Genomic DNA, 20116 nt, shown 5'->3' on the forward strand with positions numbered 1-20116 from the left:
AAGGGCTTTGGCGATGGGAATCTGCAGGCTACCAATCTGTACTTCCAGTATTAGCCACCTTGGCGTGGCCTTTACAAGTCTTCATTTCTTTCTTGTTTCCCTGTTTAAAAATTGCGCAATTTTTTTTTCCCCTGGAGGGGAAGCAATGATGGCAGATCCCTTTCCTACCCCAAAAATGGGCTCTGAATGAGAACACAAACTGACTGGGATGTTCCCACCACCTAGTAAATGCAGTAAGACTGCAGCTTTATCACCTGTGCTGGTAATCCTCAAGTTATGACCAAAATTGGGACCGGATTTTCTTTTACCAGTGACCCATAACATCCTTTCGAAGGTAGATTATCAAATTTTCAAACTTAATGTGCATCTACTAACTGGATGAAAAAAAACATAAGTGAAATTGAGATTCATAGGTAGGTAGGTAGATAAATAGATTGAAAGCTAGCGATAGATAGCTAGACAAATAGATATAGATAGATATATACAAGTTTCAAATTGAATGTTTCCATTTGGGCCAAAGCACTGTTCTAGTGACAGAATCAGAGATATCAACAATGATTTTGCACTGAAATGTTGTTTCAAGAGCAGCCACTTTTAAAGGGCTTGCTTTTCTCAAAATATCAATAAAACTTGCATGACCCATTAAAAACGTTTATTGCATGTAACCCTTACCACTATATCAGAGTATCATGAATTCTTTTCCAAAACATTTTACATTTTCTTAATGGTTTAAAGACACATTCATAATATTGAGAACAACACTGCATATTATAGTGAGTGGGATCTGGAATTTAGACCACAGCTGATCGTAGAGGAAAATCTGAGCAGTGGTTTTTGTGGGCTCCATTTCTTTGTAGCCAAATATCCCCAAAAGCTGCTATAAGCATTATGAAAACTTCCAGAACGACGTTCAAAAAGATATTGGTATCAGCAGTGGAAAGAAAAAATCAATTAAAAATTGCTGCTTTTTTTTCATTAGTAGCTTTCAATGAATGCCCAATCCTCTATGTGAACCAGTCTTTGCATGGAGAATATCTGTATTTTGCAAGAAACTGTCTCTTACTCATGAAGATCCAACACATTGCACTTAATACCACTGTACATTTGCTTCAAACAGTAATTTATTTAGCACAATGTTTAAAAATACTTTCCTGAGTCCTGTAAACCAGCCAATATTTTTTGTGAAGAACAAAATATAAAATATGGAGAATTGGAGTAGGTAATCTGGCCATATTTTGAAGAAGCCATAATGTCCACGTTCCAGTATCTTTTATTAAAATGCGAGGTACATTCTTTATTACAATTTCAAAGAATTTAGAAAGACAGAAATGATACAAAGAAAGGAACTGGCATCATACATTCTTTTCAGCAATACTTTTAACAGAACAGAATGCAAATCAAAAGCAGTTACAGATTTCAACAACACAGTTGGGTTGGTTTACAGTTTGAACGTTGCTGAGGTCTGAGACATCCCATTGTAAATGTAGGTGTTATTAAATATTACAAATTGCCTGGTAACAATTTTCACAACTTCCTGAGCAGCAGCTCCTGTAAAACAGCCAAGGAATGACAAATTAAAAATATGTAACAGAAGCCAATTGATTCAAATCCAAATGCTTACATTTTTTAACAGATGCCACCTTACATCAATGGGTAGAAATAAAGCATGAATACTCTTGTGATTGACTCAGCTCAATGGCCAATTGCTCTTTTTCCATGTTAAATCTCTGGCAGTTAAAAAAAACCCTGGCAAGAGTTTTTCCTGGCACAAGCTTGTCCATAAACTGAAATTGTCAGTTGAGCCCTTATACAGCCTATCATCAACAAGAGAAGTGGAGTAATAGGTATTATAAAATTCAATTACCAACTTTGTTCCCTAAGAAATTATGGTAGGATCTTCATTTTTTTGTTAGCAATTTGTGATTCCAAATTCATGTTGGTTGATCTTCCCAATTAAAATTGATCTTCCCAATTAAAACAAGGCAATTTAATCTGGGGAGTTTTATGTGCATCTAAGATTTGTCACAAAAGAATACTGGCTGCAGTTTAGAGTTTATTTGTTTAATATCTCAGCGTATATATCAAAATATACGAACAACTATAGAGTACAAACTAATATTATTGTACATGTATAAACTTTGGAAACAATTTTAAATCTGAGACATTTTTATCAGACGGAATTATATCAATATAATGAATAGTTACTACCTCTAATCAACATAAAGATATTAGTACAATGGGCATGAGAATACAAAGTAGTATCAAAGAAAGACATACTAAATATTTTTGCATGTCAATTGGCTTGTAGTTCACCATCGACACAGAAAAAAAGCAATTTTTTTACCTCCTAGAAATGCTGCTATGGTGTGTGGCTCAGCAGCTCCGTATCGACAACTACAAAAAGAAAACAAAGTTGTCATATTATAATGCATCATCATAAGATCTTGGAAAGTATTTTTTCCAACTTAACACTTACAATTCATGGACATAATCATCTTTGACTGTTACAGGCAATCCATACTCCTGAAGAAAACTATTAAGGCAAGATTTCAGTTTTCCAATGTCATCCTCCACTTGATAGTTATAAACCCCTGAAAGGAAGATATAATTATTATAGACAGAACTAACATTTTATTGCAAGTAAATGACATATAATTTTGTTAGAGAATATTCTATCCTATAGAAAAAGCAGAAAAGAACAAAATTACAGAAATTACAGTATTACAAAAAGTATTCATTTTTATCTCAGAAAGGATATGATATATTGAAAAAAACCTTACCAGGGTATCTACCATTGTGTTTAAAAAATCTGTCCACAGCTCGTAACATTAGGTAGAGCACCATTTCACTATCTGGATTATCCATATGGGAAGCTTCAAGAAACAAAACAAAATGTAATTTACAAGAGAAAATTGTTAAAGGCTTGAGATTAACTTAACTAAATATCTTTCCTATTCCTCAATTTCTCACACAACGTATTCCACTTGCTATAAGAATGTTTCCATATCATATATCCCCTCCTCTCTATTCTCTGCATTCAGATTGTGACTGATTCAAATGTTATACAGGCACAATAAGAGTATTTACTGAACAATAAAAACAAGCTGCACATGTGATTTATCACTGCAACATTGCATTCACAACATATACAAATTCAAGGTGGTTTTTTGGGGGGGAGGCCTCACATCTTTCTTGCAATTAAAAACTTGCATTTACATTATAGCAAAAATGAAGAAAGCAGAAAAAAGGCCGTGCCTCTTCTACATCAAACATATTTGATTTGTACATGAAAACACTGCCAAAGGACACAACTAAATAAACGTACTGATCTCGTCTTTGTTTGAAGTATTCAGTCCATATTCTTCAGAAAGACATCTACATCGTACTATGCGAAGAAATGCCGAGTTACTGCCTAAATGCAGAATATCAAGGAGAGTGGGAAAATGGGAAGAGGGCAGGAGAGAATAGGTACTTTAAATATAAAGACTTAATTGTTACAACATGCGAGAGATAGTTATGTCATTCTTATATTTCAAAACAGTATTTTAAAATTTCCCATGGAATTTGAAGTAAAAAATTTCAAACTTTCTATAAAGTTCTCAACTATGACCTCTAGTTATACGGCATACAGTTATAGAGTAGCAAAGTCCTTTTTTCAATGCTCTTCATTCACCATTAAGACTAATTAAGAAAAGAGCATTTTAGCAAATTCAGTTTGGATACATTATTAAACAATGACTGATTCCTTGTTCAGCCTGTTCCATTAGTAGTAGCAGTCAAGTGGAAGCAAATAAACAGCATTCCTTACAATTTAGCCTTATTAACCTGATGTAAGTAAAACGAAATACTTACAAAGCAATTTCAATTCTTTCTGAGAAATGGATTCTGGTGCCTGTGAACAAAATGCAAATTTGTTTTCATGAAATTAGAATGCCCGACAATTTGTCTTCTAGATTCCTGTTATAGAATTTGACTTAATCGTATGTCCATAGCTGGGGGCACATATACAATTACAATGTTTTATCTATCTTCTACAATTCCCCATTTTGGGAATCAATCATGACAAGAAATATTTCAGGCTGCCTCACCCATCCCCCTCTCATTTGTTTGGTGAGGTGGGCAGTTCTATAAATTAAAAAAAACATAAATACATTTTACTTCACTCTTTACTTCAATGTCTTTAAGGGAATGAAAAGTGCATTTTCTACTACTCACTTTGCCAACTGATTGCAACAGCTTTGCAGCATAATTAGACACAGCTTCGGCATCTTTCTTGGCTTTATCACGGTATCTTTAAAAAAAAAAGTTCCAAAAATGAACTTCAGCAAATCTAACCCCCAAATCAATAGATTTCAAAATATCCATAGGTAACTTAGTAGTAACCAATGGATGCAAAGCCAACTGTACTGTATTTATGGAGCGTGCAAAGCAGTAAGAAGTTTCAATATTTTATATTCAAGTTAGAATTTTCTGACTAAGAATATGAATTCTTTGAACAAGAAATTGGAAGTGGATGAAGTAAGTCTTGCCCTTTCTCCAAATGAATAAAATGGAGTTACAAAAAAGGAACTGAGGAAATCATTTTCTTTTTAGTCACATCAAATCATCAAATCTGCAATACGTTTTTCCTTGATGCTTGGGAAAGACTACCAAATCTCTAAGAGTCATGGCAGGTATGTAGAGGAATTAAAAACACCATATCTCTGACTTGTTTTTCCAGTAGCAGTGGAACGCTACTGTGGGAGAAGAGGAGGCAGAGCTTGGGGGGCAGAGTTAAGCATGTCATAAGCTTAGAGTCATTACATTGCCACAAACTGTCTAAGTCCAACCCCTTGTTATGTTGACTCTTATCTGGCACCAATTTCGTACTAAACTTTAGTTGACAGGATTCTCATGTATAGGCTTGTGCAATAAATCTTTTGAACTGCAACTTATGGTATGGTCCTGATTCTTTGCTGACATCTACTGAATATAAATCTGGAACCAACCACTTACAAATGATCACTTCTATAAACTGCCTCTGCCTAAATGCATGTCTTAAACCTACAGGAAAGCTTTTTCCATTGTGATTACGACTTATTATTTGTACTATGAATCAAAAGCAGTCTTTGATATTTTTAGCAGATTGCAAAACTTTGCCATCAGTTTGAGAGCACCCTTATACCGAAGTTAAATCCACCCCAAAATAGGGAGCTTATAAAGTCACAATGAAAACATTGGTTTTGAAGGGGATCTCAGTACAAATATAAAACTAAACAACTGTAGAAAAATACTTACATATTTTGCAAGCTGATAAATTTACTCGAATCTGCAATCATATCTGGAATTGTGCCCCTAACAGGTAAATTCCCTTGACCTTCTTTGCTCACAAACTCTTTTACAGCTCGAGCCAGAATCCAAAAAGATGGAGTCTAAGGAGAAAGGAGAACCAAACAAGTCAAAATCAAAATTGATTGATCCAAGTTTTTATTCAGAGCGTCAGAATACTGGACTAGAATACTAAAGTGATTTGTATTTATTACCTGCTGTGAGAGATTGATACAATGATCATCACTGAAAATGTCTTCAATACAACCTGGTACCTAAAAGTCAAATTCAAGATAATATTTATTTCCACATTATTTTTTTTCCATTAGGAATGCAGTTGTCAGGCCTGTAATTCTGTTCCTTTTAGGATCTTTGGCCTGCCACATAATTAAAACATATATATATTATGCTGTTTCATTGGTATAGTAGTTGGGAGGGGGAATAGAAAGGAGTAGGATTGTGGAATGTATTGTTATGGATTTCTTAGAAGCTCAAGGTCGTCTTTTGTCTCCGCACCTCGACACCTGGCCGGAAGAAGAGGGGTGGACATGCCAGCGTGGAAGATGAAGATTGGACCATGTGATGAATTATGGGGTGTGGGGATAGATGATGAACTTTTAACTTGGGGAATTCACCGGATGTACCTTAGAGTTGAAATTTCAACAGCATAATGCCAACATGCCTGTCTTATTAAATTGGAGTTTTAAGGACTACTTTGCCTTGGACAATGATTTAATTCTGCATGATATTTGGAACGCTGACATCAGTCACTAAGCAATTAAAAATTCTGATAGAAGGTGGCAACCTTCCTTTACCTTAGTAGCAGTTACAGCGGTGTTTACATTTTTGATGGCTTCTTCAAAGTTTTCCTCATCTTCCAGGATTCCATTTTCATTCTTTAAAATTCCTAGAAAAAAATGAAAAACTGACTAAGATTTTATTAACTAGAAAATAGGTGATAAACAGACAACCTCTATCTTTTGAATTAATATTAATATGAGGGAATTCTTTAGATAGATTAATTAACTTCTGATAAATACTATATGCCACTGATGTAGACTTAGACACATATTTACAGTACATTCGTCTTTAAATAAAGTTCACCCAAACATAATACTACAATAGACAGACACAGATGGTCAAAAACTCTCACCTTGCCTAATCATCTCCCGGAAGGCCTCCTTTTCTTTGTAATTCTTAGGTATCTGACCATTATTCTAAACAGAAATACAACAGGTTCGAATTTTATTAAATTGTGTATTAATTAAGGCAAATAAAAATTAGTTCAACATCAAACTATAAGTGAATCGGATTCGGTTTTTTTCATAAGAACAAATGAGACTTAAAATTCTACTCTATTAGGAAACAGGTCAGAATTCCCATTTTACATATAATAATGCTAACCAAATCATAGGTAGATGCCCCTGCTGGAAGATGGGTTCAAGCAAGAATATATAAAGTGGAGCACATCAAAATGTTATTTGTACATATTTAAGTCGAAATGTTTAGGCCAGGATACTCCAGTGAGTTACAGCCAAATTCAATCAATTTTAGTGTAAATAATTATCATCAGTGGAATAAGCTATGACTAAATTAAGGCCCATTCTATGACTCAAGAGTACATGAGGTTTTTTTTAAATTTCCATTTGCATACATATATAGATATGAACAGATATATTATCTCTCATACAGGATGTGGCTGGTTTAAACAAGGCACTAAAAGTAATAACAAGCTTAGCAACAGGATTTACATTAAAAAATAGGCATTCTTTGGAAGATCGTGCTCCTAAAAAATGTGATCTGCCCCAGAGGTGGTATTCAGCAGGTTCTGACCAGTTCTGGAGAACCGGTAGCGGAAATTTTGAGTAGTTCGGAGAACCGGTAAATACCACCTCTGCTAGTCCCAGCTGATCGGGAAGGAATGGGGATTTTGCAGTAACCTTCCCCTGGAATGAGGAGGGAATGGAGATTTTACAGTATCCTTCCCCTGCCATGCCCACCAAGCCACGCCCACCAAGCCACACCACGCCCACCAAGCCACGCCCACAGAACCGGCAGTAAAAAAATGTGAATCCCACCACCGATCTGCCCCCTGCAACTCTTTTGGCCTCCTGTAAGAGCCTAAAGCTTTGGCTCTGCCAAAAGGCCTGGAGCTGAAATGGGGCTGTCCCAATCTGGTAGATTACATAAGATCCCACTTCCAACCCATTTACCCATGGATCCTTTATATAATTTATTGTTCATCTTTTGATTTTAAGGAGCAATGTTTTAATGTTTCTAACTTTGTCTGTGGTGCTTTTATAATTACTGTAAGCTGCCTAGAGTCACTTGATGGTGAGATGGCTAGCCTACAAATTTAATAAATACAGTTAAACATGATGTACCCATGGGCACAATCCACCCCCAACAACCTAAGCCTATGGATGAATACTTACACGGTGCAGAGAATAGGATATAGCTGAAATGGCATACTGGAGGTGAATACTAACCTCCCTTTCTCTGCAGTGCTGCCATGCACAGCCTGCAAACAGTTTTCTGTGTGCCAATTAGATGGGAAGTAGAGATTGGGGAACAATAAGCATTTATTGAAGTCTGTGGGGCTTCATTTAACCACAACCGGCCCAGGTTAAGGGCTTCTAAAATTTCCTCTGAATGGCATTTGATCAGCTTCATAATTAGCTACAATTCAATCTCACGTATAATTGCCTGATTCAACCCTGTGATTTCAGCAGCATGCAAGCAGCCTGTGATCAAGACTGCAGCATATAAAAGCACTTAAGCCTCTCTGGTGGAAGGCATTATTCCCCCCCAGATCTGCAGCAGAAAGCATGAGTGACCGTAAGTTAGACTACTACCGCCAAGGTATCTACATACCTCATGACACCATTTTTCTAGATACTGGGATACAATCACAATCCATGGAATGTGGCTGTGTTCCTGCAAATGCAAAATTAAAGCAAGTATAGCGAAATAAAGAAACCAACGAAAATAGCGCACTTCTAAAGTTGGAAAGCAGAGTAGTTGGGAAATAGGGTTGCTGGCACAGACTGAATTCACAGTGCAACAAAAATAGCTAAATCAACAGAATTGCCTTCGGTTAAGGGTTGCTACGAAATAATTGTGGAACAACCCTTTTCACTTGGTGCGACAGATCGACGGGATGTAAGTTGCTTCCTCAGTTTTCCATTTGATTTTGAAAACTCACCGCTAAAAATAGAGATTCACAATCCTATGTTGGAAATCACAACAAATCAAATGGAGCCAGGCACTTTAAAGAAATTCAAAGCATTTCGACCCCTTTGAATTATATAAGCTTATTGGCTGGCTCCCCACCTTAAAATTATATTGAAAGCATGTGGAGAAGGCAAGTCTGTAATAATGGAGCTTGTTCAAAAAGCATGCTTGGATTTGTTTTTCACCCCCCCTAAAACGAAACAGACTGAACAAATTTCTATGTAACTTCAATGAGCCAGTCACCGTAACAAAATCAGATTTGACATGTAACAGGTGAATCCATTGATCTAGATCAAGCCCCATTTTCATCTCTGAAAAGAAATATCCTTTGTTATGTCCCAAAGGTGCTTTTCTGATAGGCAACTGGATTTCCTTGTTGTTGTTTTCCTTGAAAACACTTCGCTTCTCATCCAAGGAGCTTCTTCAGTTCTGATCTGAAGAAGCTCCTTGGAGGAGAAGCGAAACGTTTTCAAGCAAAAAACAAAAAACAAAACAAAACCCCCCAAGAAAGTCCAGTTGCCTTTTGGAAAAAAGCACCTTTGGGATAATCATGATCTGGATGATCGAGACACTCCATAGATGCCCTGCATAATAGCATATAATGCAGTTCAAGAACAAATTCAAGAAACATCTCTCATACTTATCTATGGATGTTCTCAGTCATCCAGGTTGCCCCAAAGGTGCTTTTTCTAGAGGCAACCGGACTTTATGGTTTTTTTCTTTGCAGACATTTCGCATCCCATCCAAGAATCTTTTTCGGCTCTTCTCTCAGAGCTGAAGAAGTTTATCGGATGAGAAACAAAACCTCTTTAAAGAAAAACCAGAAAGTTCAGTGGCCACTTGAAAAAGCACCTTTGGGACAGCACTAATGCTTGCATGCACGTACTGATGAGTTGGCCAAGCCTCTACCAACCTTTTTTTCCATATGCTCTAAATCGTAAGACTGGATATGTTCTCTCAGCTCTGGAAATGGATTGTCCAATCTCAAATCATCCAAGGCGTTATCAGGGTGAGATTCTATAACTATTGAAAGATTAAACAACATTTCAGTTCTAAAGCCATAGCTGAAGGTAACATTATTGCTAAAGTCCGTGGTTTCGCCGCAATTTTGTTCCCATTATTATATATAACATACACATATACACATATACAGTATTCACATGTCTTATGTCCAGGATGTGAGGGGCCCGTAGTTATTTTCACAGCCTTCTTACTGCACGAGTCAAAATAACTACAGACCCCTCACATCCTGGACATAGTTTCAACTCCTACCCTCAAAACGACACTATAGGGCACTGCACACCAGAACAACTAGACACAAGGACAGTTTTTCCCAGAATGCCATCACTCTGCTAAACAACTAATTCCCTCAACAGTGTCAAATTATCTACTAAGACACTATTACTATTATTCTTCTCTTCCTTCCTAGTATCTATCTCTTCCCACTCATGACTGTGTTGCTTGTATCTTTAAAATGTATATTGTTTTGTTTCCTAGTATAATTTGATTGCTTATTAGTAGCCTTTGACTTTCACTAAGTGTTGTACCTTATGATTCTTGATGAATGTATTCTATTTTATTTTTCTTTATGTACACTGATAGTATATGCACCAAAGACAAATTCCTTGTGTGTCCAATCACACTTGGCCAATAAAGAATTCTATATTCTATAAGAGATGTTACTATGTAAGCTGCCCTTGAAGGGCTTGTGCTTAAAAAGTTGGTGTTAAAATATTTTAAATAAACACAATTCAATGATTATGCATATATTTGTAAATGATGTGACCTTTCCTGGCTATTTAACATTGCACCCAGAGGTGATAACATACAACGTAAAATCCAAAGAGTATTTCAAATTAGATTTCAAATGATAAATTATCATTTGGAACTGATTATATTTCCTGCCTTACAAGTTACGAAAGTGATTTAAAGAATTACCTAATCTATTTTTTAATCAAAATAATCTATTTCAGTATCCATATTTTCATTATGGATGTTAGTTTTGGAAAATGAGCCACCTGAGATTAAAAATATGGAGTGGGAGGGGGAAGAAACATAGACACTTTGCTACTTACCATTTTAATAAATGGTTACATATTTAGGGTAATTTTAATTCACTGATTATTTTATTTGGATGTTCTTTAACAATGGAATGTGTTTTTTTTCTAAATCATTAAATATCTTACCAGGATGTTCTTTAATAACAATTCTCATATAGCCTATTAGTCCGTAAGTCCTACAAATTAACAGAGGGATGTTGTAATTCCAGAGGACATCAGCTAATCTGAGCAACGTACTGAAAAACAGAAGATGCAAGGCAATTAAACAGTGAACAATGAACAGAAAATACACAGCCACTAGAATTTACCCACAAATATTTATTCTGTATACAGAGCATCTATAGATAGCTCTCATACTTCAAGACCTTGAACAAGCAACAATATCTTGCAACTGAGATCCTTTAGCTTGCAACCTTCTGGCATTTTAAAAACAATTTACAATTTTATATTGCATATAAAGTAGCAATTCTTTGAAAGGCCTGTTATATCTGTACTTGCGTTCAAGCAAACACATGCAAAATTCCCATTCAGACTTTTTTTGATAGAATATCTGACGGCTTTGATTTTTGAACTTCGTGTATCAAAGATAAAAAAGGACCATGTCTGATCCACACTCACACAATTTAACATGGGAATGACAAGAGATGGCTGGACAATGAGACCACATATCACATTAAATCAAATATTATTTGTTTTGTTTTGTCAGTATGTGTGAAGTCAGACACTGTGGCCTAATTAATAAACCATGTTTGAACGGAGGCACAGCTGTATCAAGCAAGGGATAAAGAAAAATAACCAGCTAGAGAGATTATATTCTGAAAATAAATAGAATTTCCATTTTTACCAAACAAACACGAAATAAAACACACGTATTTAAAGACAATACTATCAAATTCGTTCCAGCTTACTTTTCTGGGAGTTGAGTTGCAATCACTACATTAAACCGACAGAAAAAAGAAGGATCGTTGTCTAGAAGTTTATCTGGGTTCTTGAGAAAACATAAAAAAAACACCCATCTATATTGCAGCATAAAGCAATAAATATAAAAAGATTCAGAATTAAAACTTCCTTTTCTAGTTCAGTGCAAGGCTGATTAAAAAGTCGATAAATGATGGAATTTCAAAGAGATTAAGAGATGATGGATAATGAGAAAATATATTAATAAAAGGGGAAGATATATATATAGATAAAATAGTAGTATATACATTAATAGACAATATATATTTGTTGTAACCCCAATAAGAAAAGATTAGTAGGTGGGAATTTAGAATTAGGTAATTTAATTGCATTAATAACATTAATAATTGTTAAAGTATACTGTGAGTTTAAAATAGTAAGGCTTAGAAGTTACGGGGATTTTGAGATACATTTCCGAGATTGATTAAATATTGTTGATACTTGGCGTTATTAGCAACTCTACACATTTGGAACATTGAAGTTATGGTAGAATAATGAGTAATTTTTAAAATATCAAATGATATTACTTAGCAGGGAATAATAAATATAGGGCACAAGGAAATGCTATTTATGTTTAAATGAACTATTGGAAAAATGATAAAGGATTATGGAAAGAGACAATATTGTTGAAGTTGGAAGATTTGAAGTATACATATTTATTTGCATTACTATTGTTTATGTGGTTTAAAAAAGAGTTGACCCAGTCAATGTACTTTCCATGAAATATGTATGTTTATAGTGGGGAAAAAGATATATATATATATATATATATAAAAAGATATATATATATATATATATATATATATATATATATATATATATATATATATATATATATATATATATATATATATAATGTTTTCGTAGATTTTCACGGGTGTAGGTATGCTGGTTTTGTTGTATTCGGGTCTTTTCCCGTGTAAGGTTGAGATTGTCTTTGCAACGTTATATATATATATATAAATATATATAAAACTGCAATCAGTACAATAATCTAAACTCAATATTTTACCCTTTGGAATGGCACCTCTATAGACAGTTCAGTTCTGTCCATCAGAGTTGGCATACCTTACCTACATTGGTCAGATAAATCTCCTCAATCAAGACTATTCTACCTTGGCTATTATTAAATTCACATTAGAATTAATATGGATTTGGATCAACATAGTAACCACTGCAAAAGAAGACTGTTCCAGGAACAAATTCATGTTGCTTAGGGTATGAAATCATATGCATCTTAAAAAGGATTTGTTGCTTGAAAGTGAAAAAAAAGGATACTATTTTGAAATGAGCCTACACAAGAGCAAGATTTGATATTATGGTAGTCATAGCTGACATACTTTTGTGACTTGTTAGCACGTGTGTATAACGTGTTTAAAAATGTTTAATGCAAACCTCTTCCACAAAATTTCCACAGACATCATTATTCAACTCTTGCAGCAGTTCTGTGGCACACTGCGCTCGATTCTGTTTAAAAATAATAAGCAGGTGTGTTACATTGCTGTGACTGCCATAAATAGATTTAAAATTTTATCCTGAGAGTGAGAATATAAATCTCCCCCCCCAAAAAAAACCCCACCCCCATCTTTCAAAAAATAGATACCAAATTGTACTGCATGTTCCAATTTCCAAAATAAGGATTTGGGGGTAGATGTAATTGTAGACAGATTATTACAACATTCAAGAGAGATATGAATACAGATGCTTTGATAAATATGAATGGGGAAATGTTAGGGGAAATCCCGAGGCAATTCCTTCTGAAAACATGTATGATTTTAGGGTGTACCAGAAAATGTCCAGCATTGGATACAGAAGGGCATACAAACTTACATAACAGGAAACAAAAAAAACTGCTTTAAGTTTTGTTCAGGATAACACTTTGTTTGCAAGCACCCATGGTTAGATCTTCAAAGCGAATTAACTAATCATTTGAAAAGGATTACATACGCGTCTACGTAAGAAATCTACTTATCTGTATTAAAAGTGGGTCACACAAGGATATAAATGTAGGCTGCAACATATATTTATTTAGGAATAAATTCTCACAAGGGGATCACTTCTCTGTAGATATGTATACAACTGCCTTGTTAATCATACAAGACATGTGTATGTGTATCTCTATTGTAAAAGGGAAACAATCCTATGCATTACATAATGACTCACATAAATAAACACATTTAGTATTTCCTTACTTGACCAATATTGCTTCTTTGCAGGAAGAAACTAAAAAAGGGGAAAAAATATTCCTTTAGAATTTTATCATAATCCCAATTTTTAAAATAAAATAATGTAAACAGTGTACTCCATAGAAAACTCCATAATGCCATGATGGTGAACCTATGGCACGCGTGCCCGAAGTGGCACACAGAGCCATGCAATCTGGCACATGTGGCATTGCCTGTTCCTCTTCCAGGTTTCTAGTGCACATGCGCGTGCAACAATCAGCTGGTATATGTGCGGCAATGCCTTCTGTTTTGCGGCATGAGCACCAGCCAGCTGATCGGCATGCATGCGTGCGCAGCAGTAACTGGAAGACTTGCTGGCTGGCGTGCAATGTGTGTGCCGGAAACCAGAAATTCCTTTTCTGGCACGCACATGCCCCCTGGGCAGGTCCTCTTCCTGGTTGCGGCCCAGAGGAGTGAGCCCGTCTATGTGAAGCGTGCCTGCCTGCATGCGTGCTTTGCCATTACTGCTCTAATATATTTTTCCTCTCTAAAATCTTGCAACATTTTAAAGACTTGCTTGAAATCAATACATCTGAGTACTGTATGTGAATTGGAAAATCCACATAAATAAAACCAATAATTCCAATCAGGGCATTTCAGGCTTAGTCTATACGGATCTCTTTTTATTTAAAGATTTACATTTTAATATCTCAGTTGATTTTACCATGCTATAAAAATGGTCACAAGGAATGAGGTTGAACAATGGCATGTGAATATTGACTAAGCTTCAACACGGGTATATAATGATATGATCAAAATCAGTAAGCAGAAAGGGTTACCTATCAATGTAAACGATATTTATAGCAGCAATAAAGTATTTCACATATTTTTGTTCCATATTCCCATCAAGTTTGAAATTAAGCTGAAATTATGCTTTTACCAACCATAAAACATTGAGACAGAGAGACTTAGACACAGAGAACACTATCAGTTTTCTGTCCAGATAAACAATATGGAAGTATTAAAAATGGCACACAATCTAACTGTAGTTCATGGAGTAACAAGGATTTTTAAAAATCTTCCATCTACCATTGCAAATGGGATAAAAAAAAATCCCACTGGATATTTATATACTTTAATTAAAAATAAATGAAATTCTTGCCATAAACATTGCGGCACAATTGGCTATCTCAAAAAACAAAAACAAATGTACCGTTGATTTTACACAAATATTCATTGGAATGTAGTGAAATAATTGGTAAAAGTCAGCATTAGTGGTTTTTAATCGTACGTTAAAATGAAGCTTTAATTTCCTAAGTATTTTATTTACTGAAACAAATCATTATGCTTTTGTATGATGCCATTGTTTAGACCATAAGAGGAATATTCACCAGAATATTACCAAATATTTGTAGAAAACGCATTACCTGTTTCCAACATCTTCCCCAGTGACTGGATTCCCATCTATGATTGTAAAAGATCCAATACCTTAAAGAACAAACCAAACCAGTGATCAGATTGAACTACAACTTTACTGGAGACCAATTACAGTTTTTAAAAGTCAATTATACCTGGTAGAACTAGGTTTTTGAGTATTTCTGTTCCGGTGGCTGTTGCAGTTATCACACAAACGTGAGCAGATTCTAAAGCCTCTTGTCCATGATCACCCCATAGCCTGCAACATCAAAACATATGACTTTCAAGACAAAGAACTTGACAAAGAAAATAGCGATGTCTCAAAGGTGCTTTCATTTTTCAAGGGGCAATTGGATTTTCTGTTTTTTCTTTGAAGACATTTCGCTTCTCATCCAATAAGCTTCTTCGGTTCTGAAGCTTTTTGGATGAGAAGCGAAACGTCTTAAAAAAAAAAAAAACAACCCCAGAAAGTCCAGTTGCCCCTTGAAAAAGCACCTTTGGGGCAACCATGACCTGGACGACTGAGAATCTCCATAGATATACATTACCAATGGTTGGTTTAAAATTTAAAATATTTCTGACTTCAAAACTCAGAGAAAAAAATGGATTGAAAGGCAGTCTGTAGGCAGTAAAACAGAAGCATAAAATAAAGGAACCAAAAGCAAAACAGACATAAAACAATCAGTCGCTCAAAATATTTATTGCTGTCCTGTCCTAGGTTTCCTGAAAGGAGGATTTCATTGTGTGTTTGTGTATACACACATTGCATTATTCACATTTGTTTCCTAGTATGATTTGATAGCTTATTAGTAACCTTGACTATCACTAAGCGTTGTATCTTTTATTCTTGATGAATGTATTTTATTCTCCTTATGTACACTGAGAGCATATGCACCAAAGACAAATTCCTTGTGTGTCCAATCACACTTGGCCAATAAAGAATTATATTCAATTCTATTCTATTCTATCCTTTATTATATTATATTTATAGATAGATGGATGGATAGACAGAGACATACAGTAGATTTGCATGTCTGCAATGACATAATCAAACAACATTTATTTGAAATGGAAATATATTTATTATACACACAGTTTTGTGTGTATGTGTATAATACTCTACATATATCCACATACGTAACATTCTTATACAGTATATATAAGTATATAGTTTATATACCACATACAGACCCCTGTAGACATGCACATACATATAAGACATGTGCATATGTAACATGTGCATATGGGTGCATGGTTAAAACATGCACATACAACCAGATATGCAAATGTGTAAACATGCACCCTAAATTCTTATCCCTGGAGCCGAAGGATAAACAAATAAATAAACAAGGATTCCGGAAATAAGGAGCCAAGAGAGGCAGGACAATGAATGGTCATCCTCCATCCGAAGGATCCGGGCAACCGGGAGCCCGAGGAACAGTAGCCGTCCCCGGCCAGGGGGCTCCGGATGGAGAGGAGGAAGAAGAGGAGGAGGAGGAAGAAGAGGAAGAAGAGGAGGAGGAAGAGGCGAAGGGATTTGCACGAGAGAAGCGGGGACCAAAAGCAACTGCGAAGGTTGCAAACCCCGGGCGGGGGGGATACGCTGACCCTCCGCCCTGCGACCCGAAGCTTAGAGAGCCCTCCTTCCCCCGCGGCCTGCAGCCGGACCCCTCCGGCTCTTCCTCGCCTCAGCTGTCGGTCGTAGCGCTGCTCCTTCAGGCTGAGCCGGCCTGCCGTTCGCCCCGACGCCATGACTCCGCTCCGCCGCTGGGGCCTTCCTGCGCTTCCTCGCTCCGCCGGAGAGGGCGACCGAGGGCACCGTTTCTGCGACTGCGCGGAATCCCACCCGCGCTGTCTGGGAATGCCCTTGTTGGTGTCAAGGCAATGGGATGCTCGCTCTGCGGAGAGAGCTTTGACATTGCAAAAGATGGGTGAGGCCAGAACGGGCTAGCAGGAGAAATCACTGTAATACATCTCCCCGGAGATGCGCCCTGGAGGCAGCGCTATAGGAGGAACGTCGTAAGCGGTTGCAGGCTTGCGACTCAGCCGCGGGCGGGCGGGTGGGTGGGTGGGTGCCTGCTTCTTCCGTGCGCGGTCCTAAGCAGGTTTAGCTTCTCAAGATCCATTCTTGCGGGAAAAGGCTCTAAACCTTCTTAGGTTCGGGAGGGAGAGCGCCAGGCAAAATTGGAAAAGTAGGAAACTGAGATCAGAAGAGGGCAGGGTAGTATGTAAAGGCTGCTTGAGAGCATCTTCATGCCTTGAGTTGAGTATTAGAAGAATGGAATAGAAAAATAGAATAGAAATGAATAGAATAGAATAGAAAATAGAATAGAACAGACTAGGAATGTAATAGAATAGAAGTAGAATAGGAATGGAATAGGGATATAATGGAATAGGAATGGAACAGGAATGGAATGGAATAGAATAGAATAATAGAATAGAATAGAAATGAATAGAATAGAATAGAAAATAGAATGGAACAGACTAGGAATGTAATGGAATAGAAATAGAATAGGAATGGAATGGAATAGGATAGAATAGAATAATAGAATAGAAAAATAGAATAGAAATGAATAGAATAGAATAGAAAATATAATGGAATAGGAATAGAATAGGAATGGAATAGAATAGAATATAGATAATATAATAGGAAGAGGAAGAGGGATAGAATAGAATAGAATAGAAGAGAATATATAGAATAGGAATAGAATAGGAATGGAATAGAATAGAATATAGATAATATAATAGGAATAGGAAGAGGGATAGAATAGAATAGAATAGAAGAGAATATATAGAATAGGAATAGAATAGGAATAGGAATAGAATAGACTTTGGGTGGTCTTCTAGTCCAGCCCCCTGCTCAAGCAGGAGAACCTATACAATTTCAGACCAGTGATTGTCTAGTGTCTCTTCTTAAAAACCTCCAGTGATGGACTGCCCACCATTTCTGGAGACAAGCTGTTGCACTGGTTGATAGTCTTGACCGTTAGGAAGTTTCTCCTTTATTCCAGGTTGCTTCTCTCTTTGGTTAGTTTCCAACCATTGTTTCTTGCCCTGCCCTCTGGTGCTATGGTGAATAGATTTGAATAGATTGGCTAGAAATCAGAAACCAGGAGTTCTAGTTCTGCCCTAAGCACAAAACAAACAAGCTGGGTGACCTTGGACTGGCCACGCTCTCTTGGGAAGGAGGCAATGGCCAACCGCTTCTGAAAAAGCTGCCAACAAAACTGCAGGGATTAGTTCTGGCAGCCTTGAAGAATTGGACATGATTGAGCAGAAGAACAAAAATGTATGAGATGATTGTCGTAATATTTTATAATAGAGAAAAAAAATGATAGCAAGGGATCATTTCCTCTTTCTCGGCTCTCTTATCTGAGCCCCTTTTTCTCTGCCTTCATGCATTCTGTTTGCTATGTTCATTCTTCCTCTTTGTGCAGATTTAAATATTTGGCACTTTGCTAAATGAAATCAAAAGGAACACATTCAAGGTAATTTCCTCCCGGCCAGTGGTGGGTTCCTACCGGTTTGGACCGGTTTGATCGAACCGGTAGTGGTTTGGCAGCCTGAATCACTGGAACCTGAAGCGACCCACGCATGCCACGCCCCCGAACTAATTCCCTGGTCGCCGCAACCACCATTTTGTTTTTCAGTTCTGTGCATGCGGAGAATAATTTCTATTGCACTGCGCATGCACGCGCATGAAGTTCTAGGTTGCTTCTCTCCTCGATTAGTTTCCACCCATTGCTTCTTGTCCTCCCTTCAAGTGCTTTGGAGAATAGCTTGACTCCCTCTTCTCTGTGGCAGCCCCTGAGATATTGGAACATGTTATCATGTCTCCCCTAGTCCTTCTTTTCTTCAAACTAGAAATGCCCAGTTCCTGCAACCGTTCTTCATATGTTTTAGCCTCCAGTCCCCTAATCCTCTTTCTTGCTCTTCTCTGCACTCTTTCTAGAGTCTCCACATCTTTTTTACATCGTGGCGACTAAAACTGGATGCAGTATTATTCTAAGTGTGGCCTAACCAAGGCGTTATAAAGGAAGGGGAAAGACTCATGCTTCCAGAAGCAAATCAGTTTGGTGAATGTTGTTGTAACTCAAATTTTCCTGTCCAAATAGACACTTGATCGGGCAAATTAATGGACATCAAGATGTATAGGATATGGTAAAGTATAAACCGGCTTGGCCTAACTCCAGCTCTCCCACCTTAGTCTGTATTTTTAAATTTTACGGGTTGGTCTTAAAGCTAAGTTTTTAATTTTTATAAATTTGTACAGGGGTTTAAAGTTTAATCTGGTTTTAATTATATTTATTGTTATCTGTATGGTTTTTAATTTGGTACCTGTACACCGCCCCGAGTCCCTTCGGGGAGAGGGGGCGGTCTAGAAATCAAATAAAATAAATAAAATAAATAAATAAACAAAAACTCATGACTCTTAAAATGTCACCTGAAAAAAAAAAGCTAAATTAATAAAATGCAAATAACATTGTAACAAACTTAAATTGACCTGGTTCCTGCATCACACAAAGGCTACTGTGCATTTTTGTTGATTTTGGCTTAGTATGTTGGATGAACCAAACCTTATCATGGATGAAACAAACCATGGCATATTGGCAAACGCAGCCTTAAGTGTATGCTGTGAATTCTATTTTGAGATGTTAATACCAGAATGACTGTGGAATTAAATGAAATTGTTTATAATGATAGTTTAGAATTATATTTGTAATTATGGTGTAATTATATCTCACTTCTATAATTATAAATTTTAAAATATTATGCTCTCCTTCAAAATATCATTCTTGATAGGGTAAGCAGTATAAACATCAATTAAATAGAACATTTATTGGAAGGGGGTGGCATTTGTCTATAATTTCAGGTATGTAATAAAGAAGCAGCTCATATAACTTTCTTTAGAAAGCAACATGAATGGATATTCTACAGTCGCTCAGATTTCAGAGCAACCTCTGAAGAGACAGAAAA

General features: G+C 36.4%; 1 protein-coding gene across 1 annotated transcript; it reads right to left on the minus strand.

Moving 5' to 3' along the window:
• Window positions 1-1103: 1103 nt before the first annotated feature.
• Window positions 1104-16929, minus strand: NAE1 (NEDD8 activating enzyme E1 subunit 1). The gene is made up of 20 exons (XM_081963116.1): window positions 16827-16929; window positions 15295-15398; window positions 15151-15211; window positions 13751-13781; window positions 12954-13025; window positions 11510-11589; window positions 10728-10837; window positions 9455-9564; window positions 8182-8244; window positions 6461-6524; window positions 6123-6214; window positions 5523-5582; window positions 5278-5411; window positions 4216-4291; window positions 3853-3892; window positions 3326-3412; window positions 2781-2873; window positions 2477-2591; window positions 2345-2394; window positions 1104-1548 (listed from the first exon to the last, which is right to left on the minus strand). The coding sequence occupies exons 1-20, from the start codon at window positions 16889-16891 to the stop codon at window positions 1439-1441; spliced, it is 1617 nt and encodes a 538-aa protein (XP_081819242.1). The 5' UTR covers window positions 16892-16929; the 3' UTR covers window positions 1104-1438.
• Window positions 16930-20116: the final 3187 nt, after the last annotated feature.

The sequence above is a fragment of the Natrix helvetica genome, assembly GCF_964273705.1.
Source record: "Natrix helvetica genome assembly, chromosome: 10".
Taxonomy (NCBI): Eukaryota; Metazoa; Chordata; class Lepidosauria; order Squamata; family Natricidae; genus Natrix; species Natrix helvetica.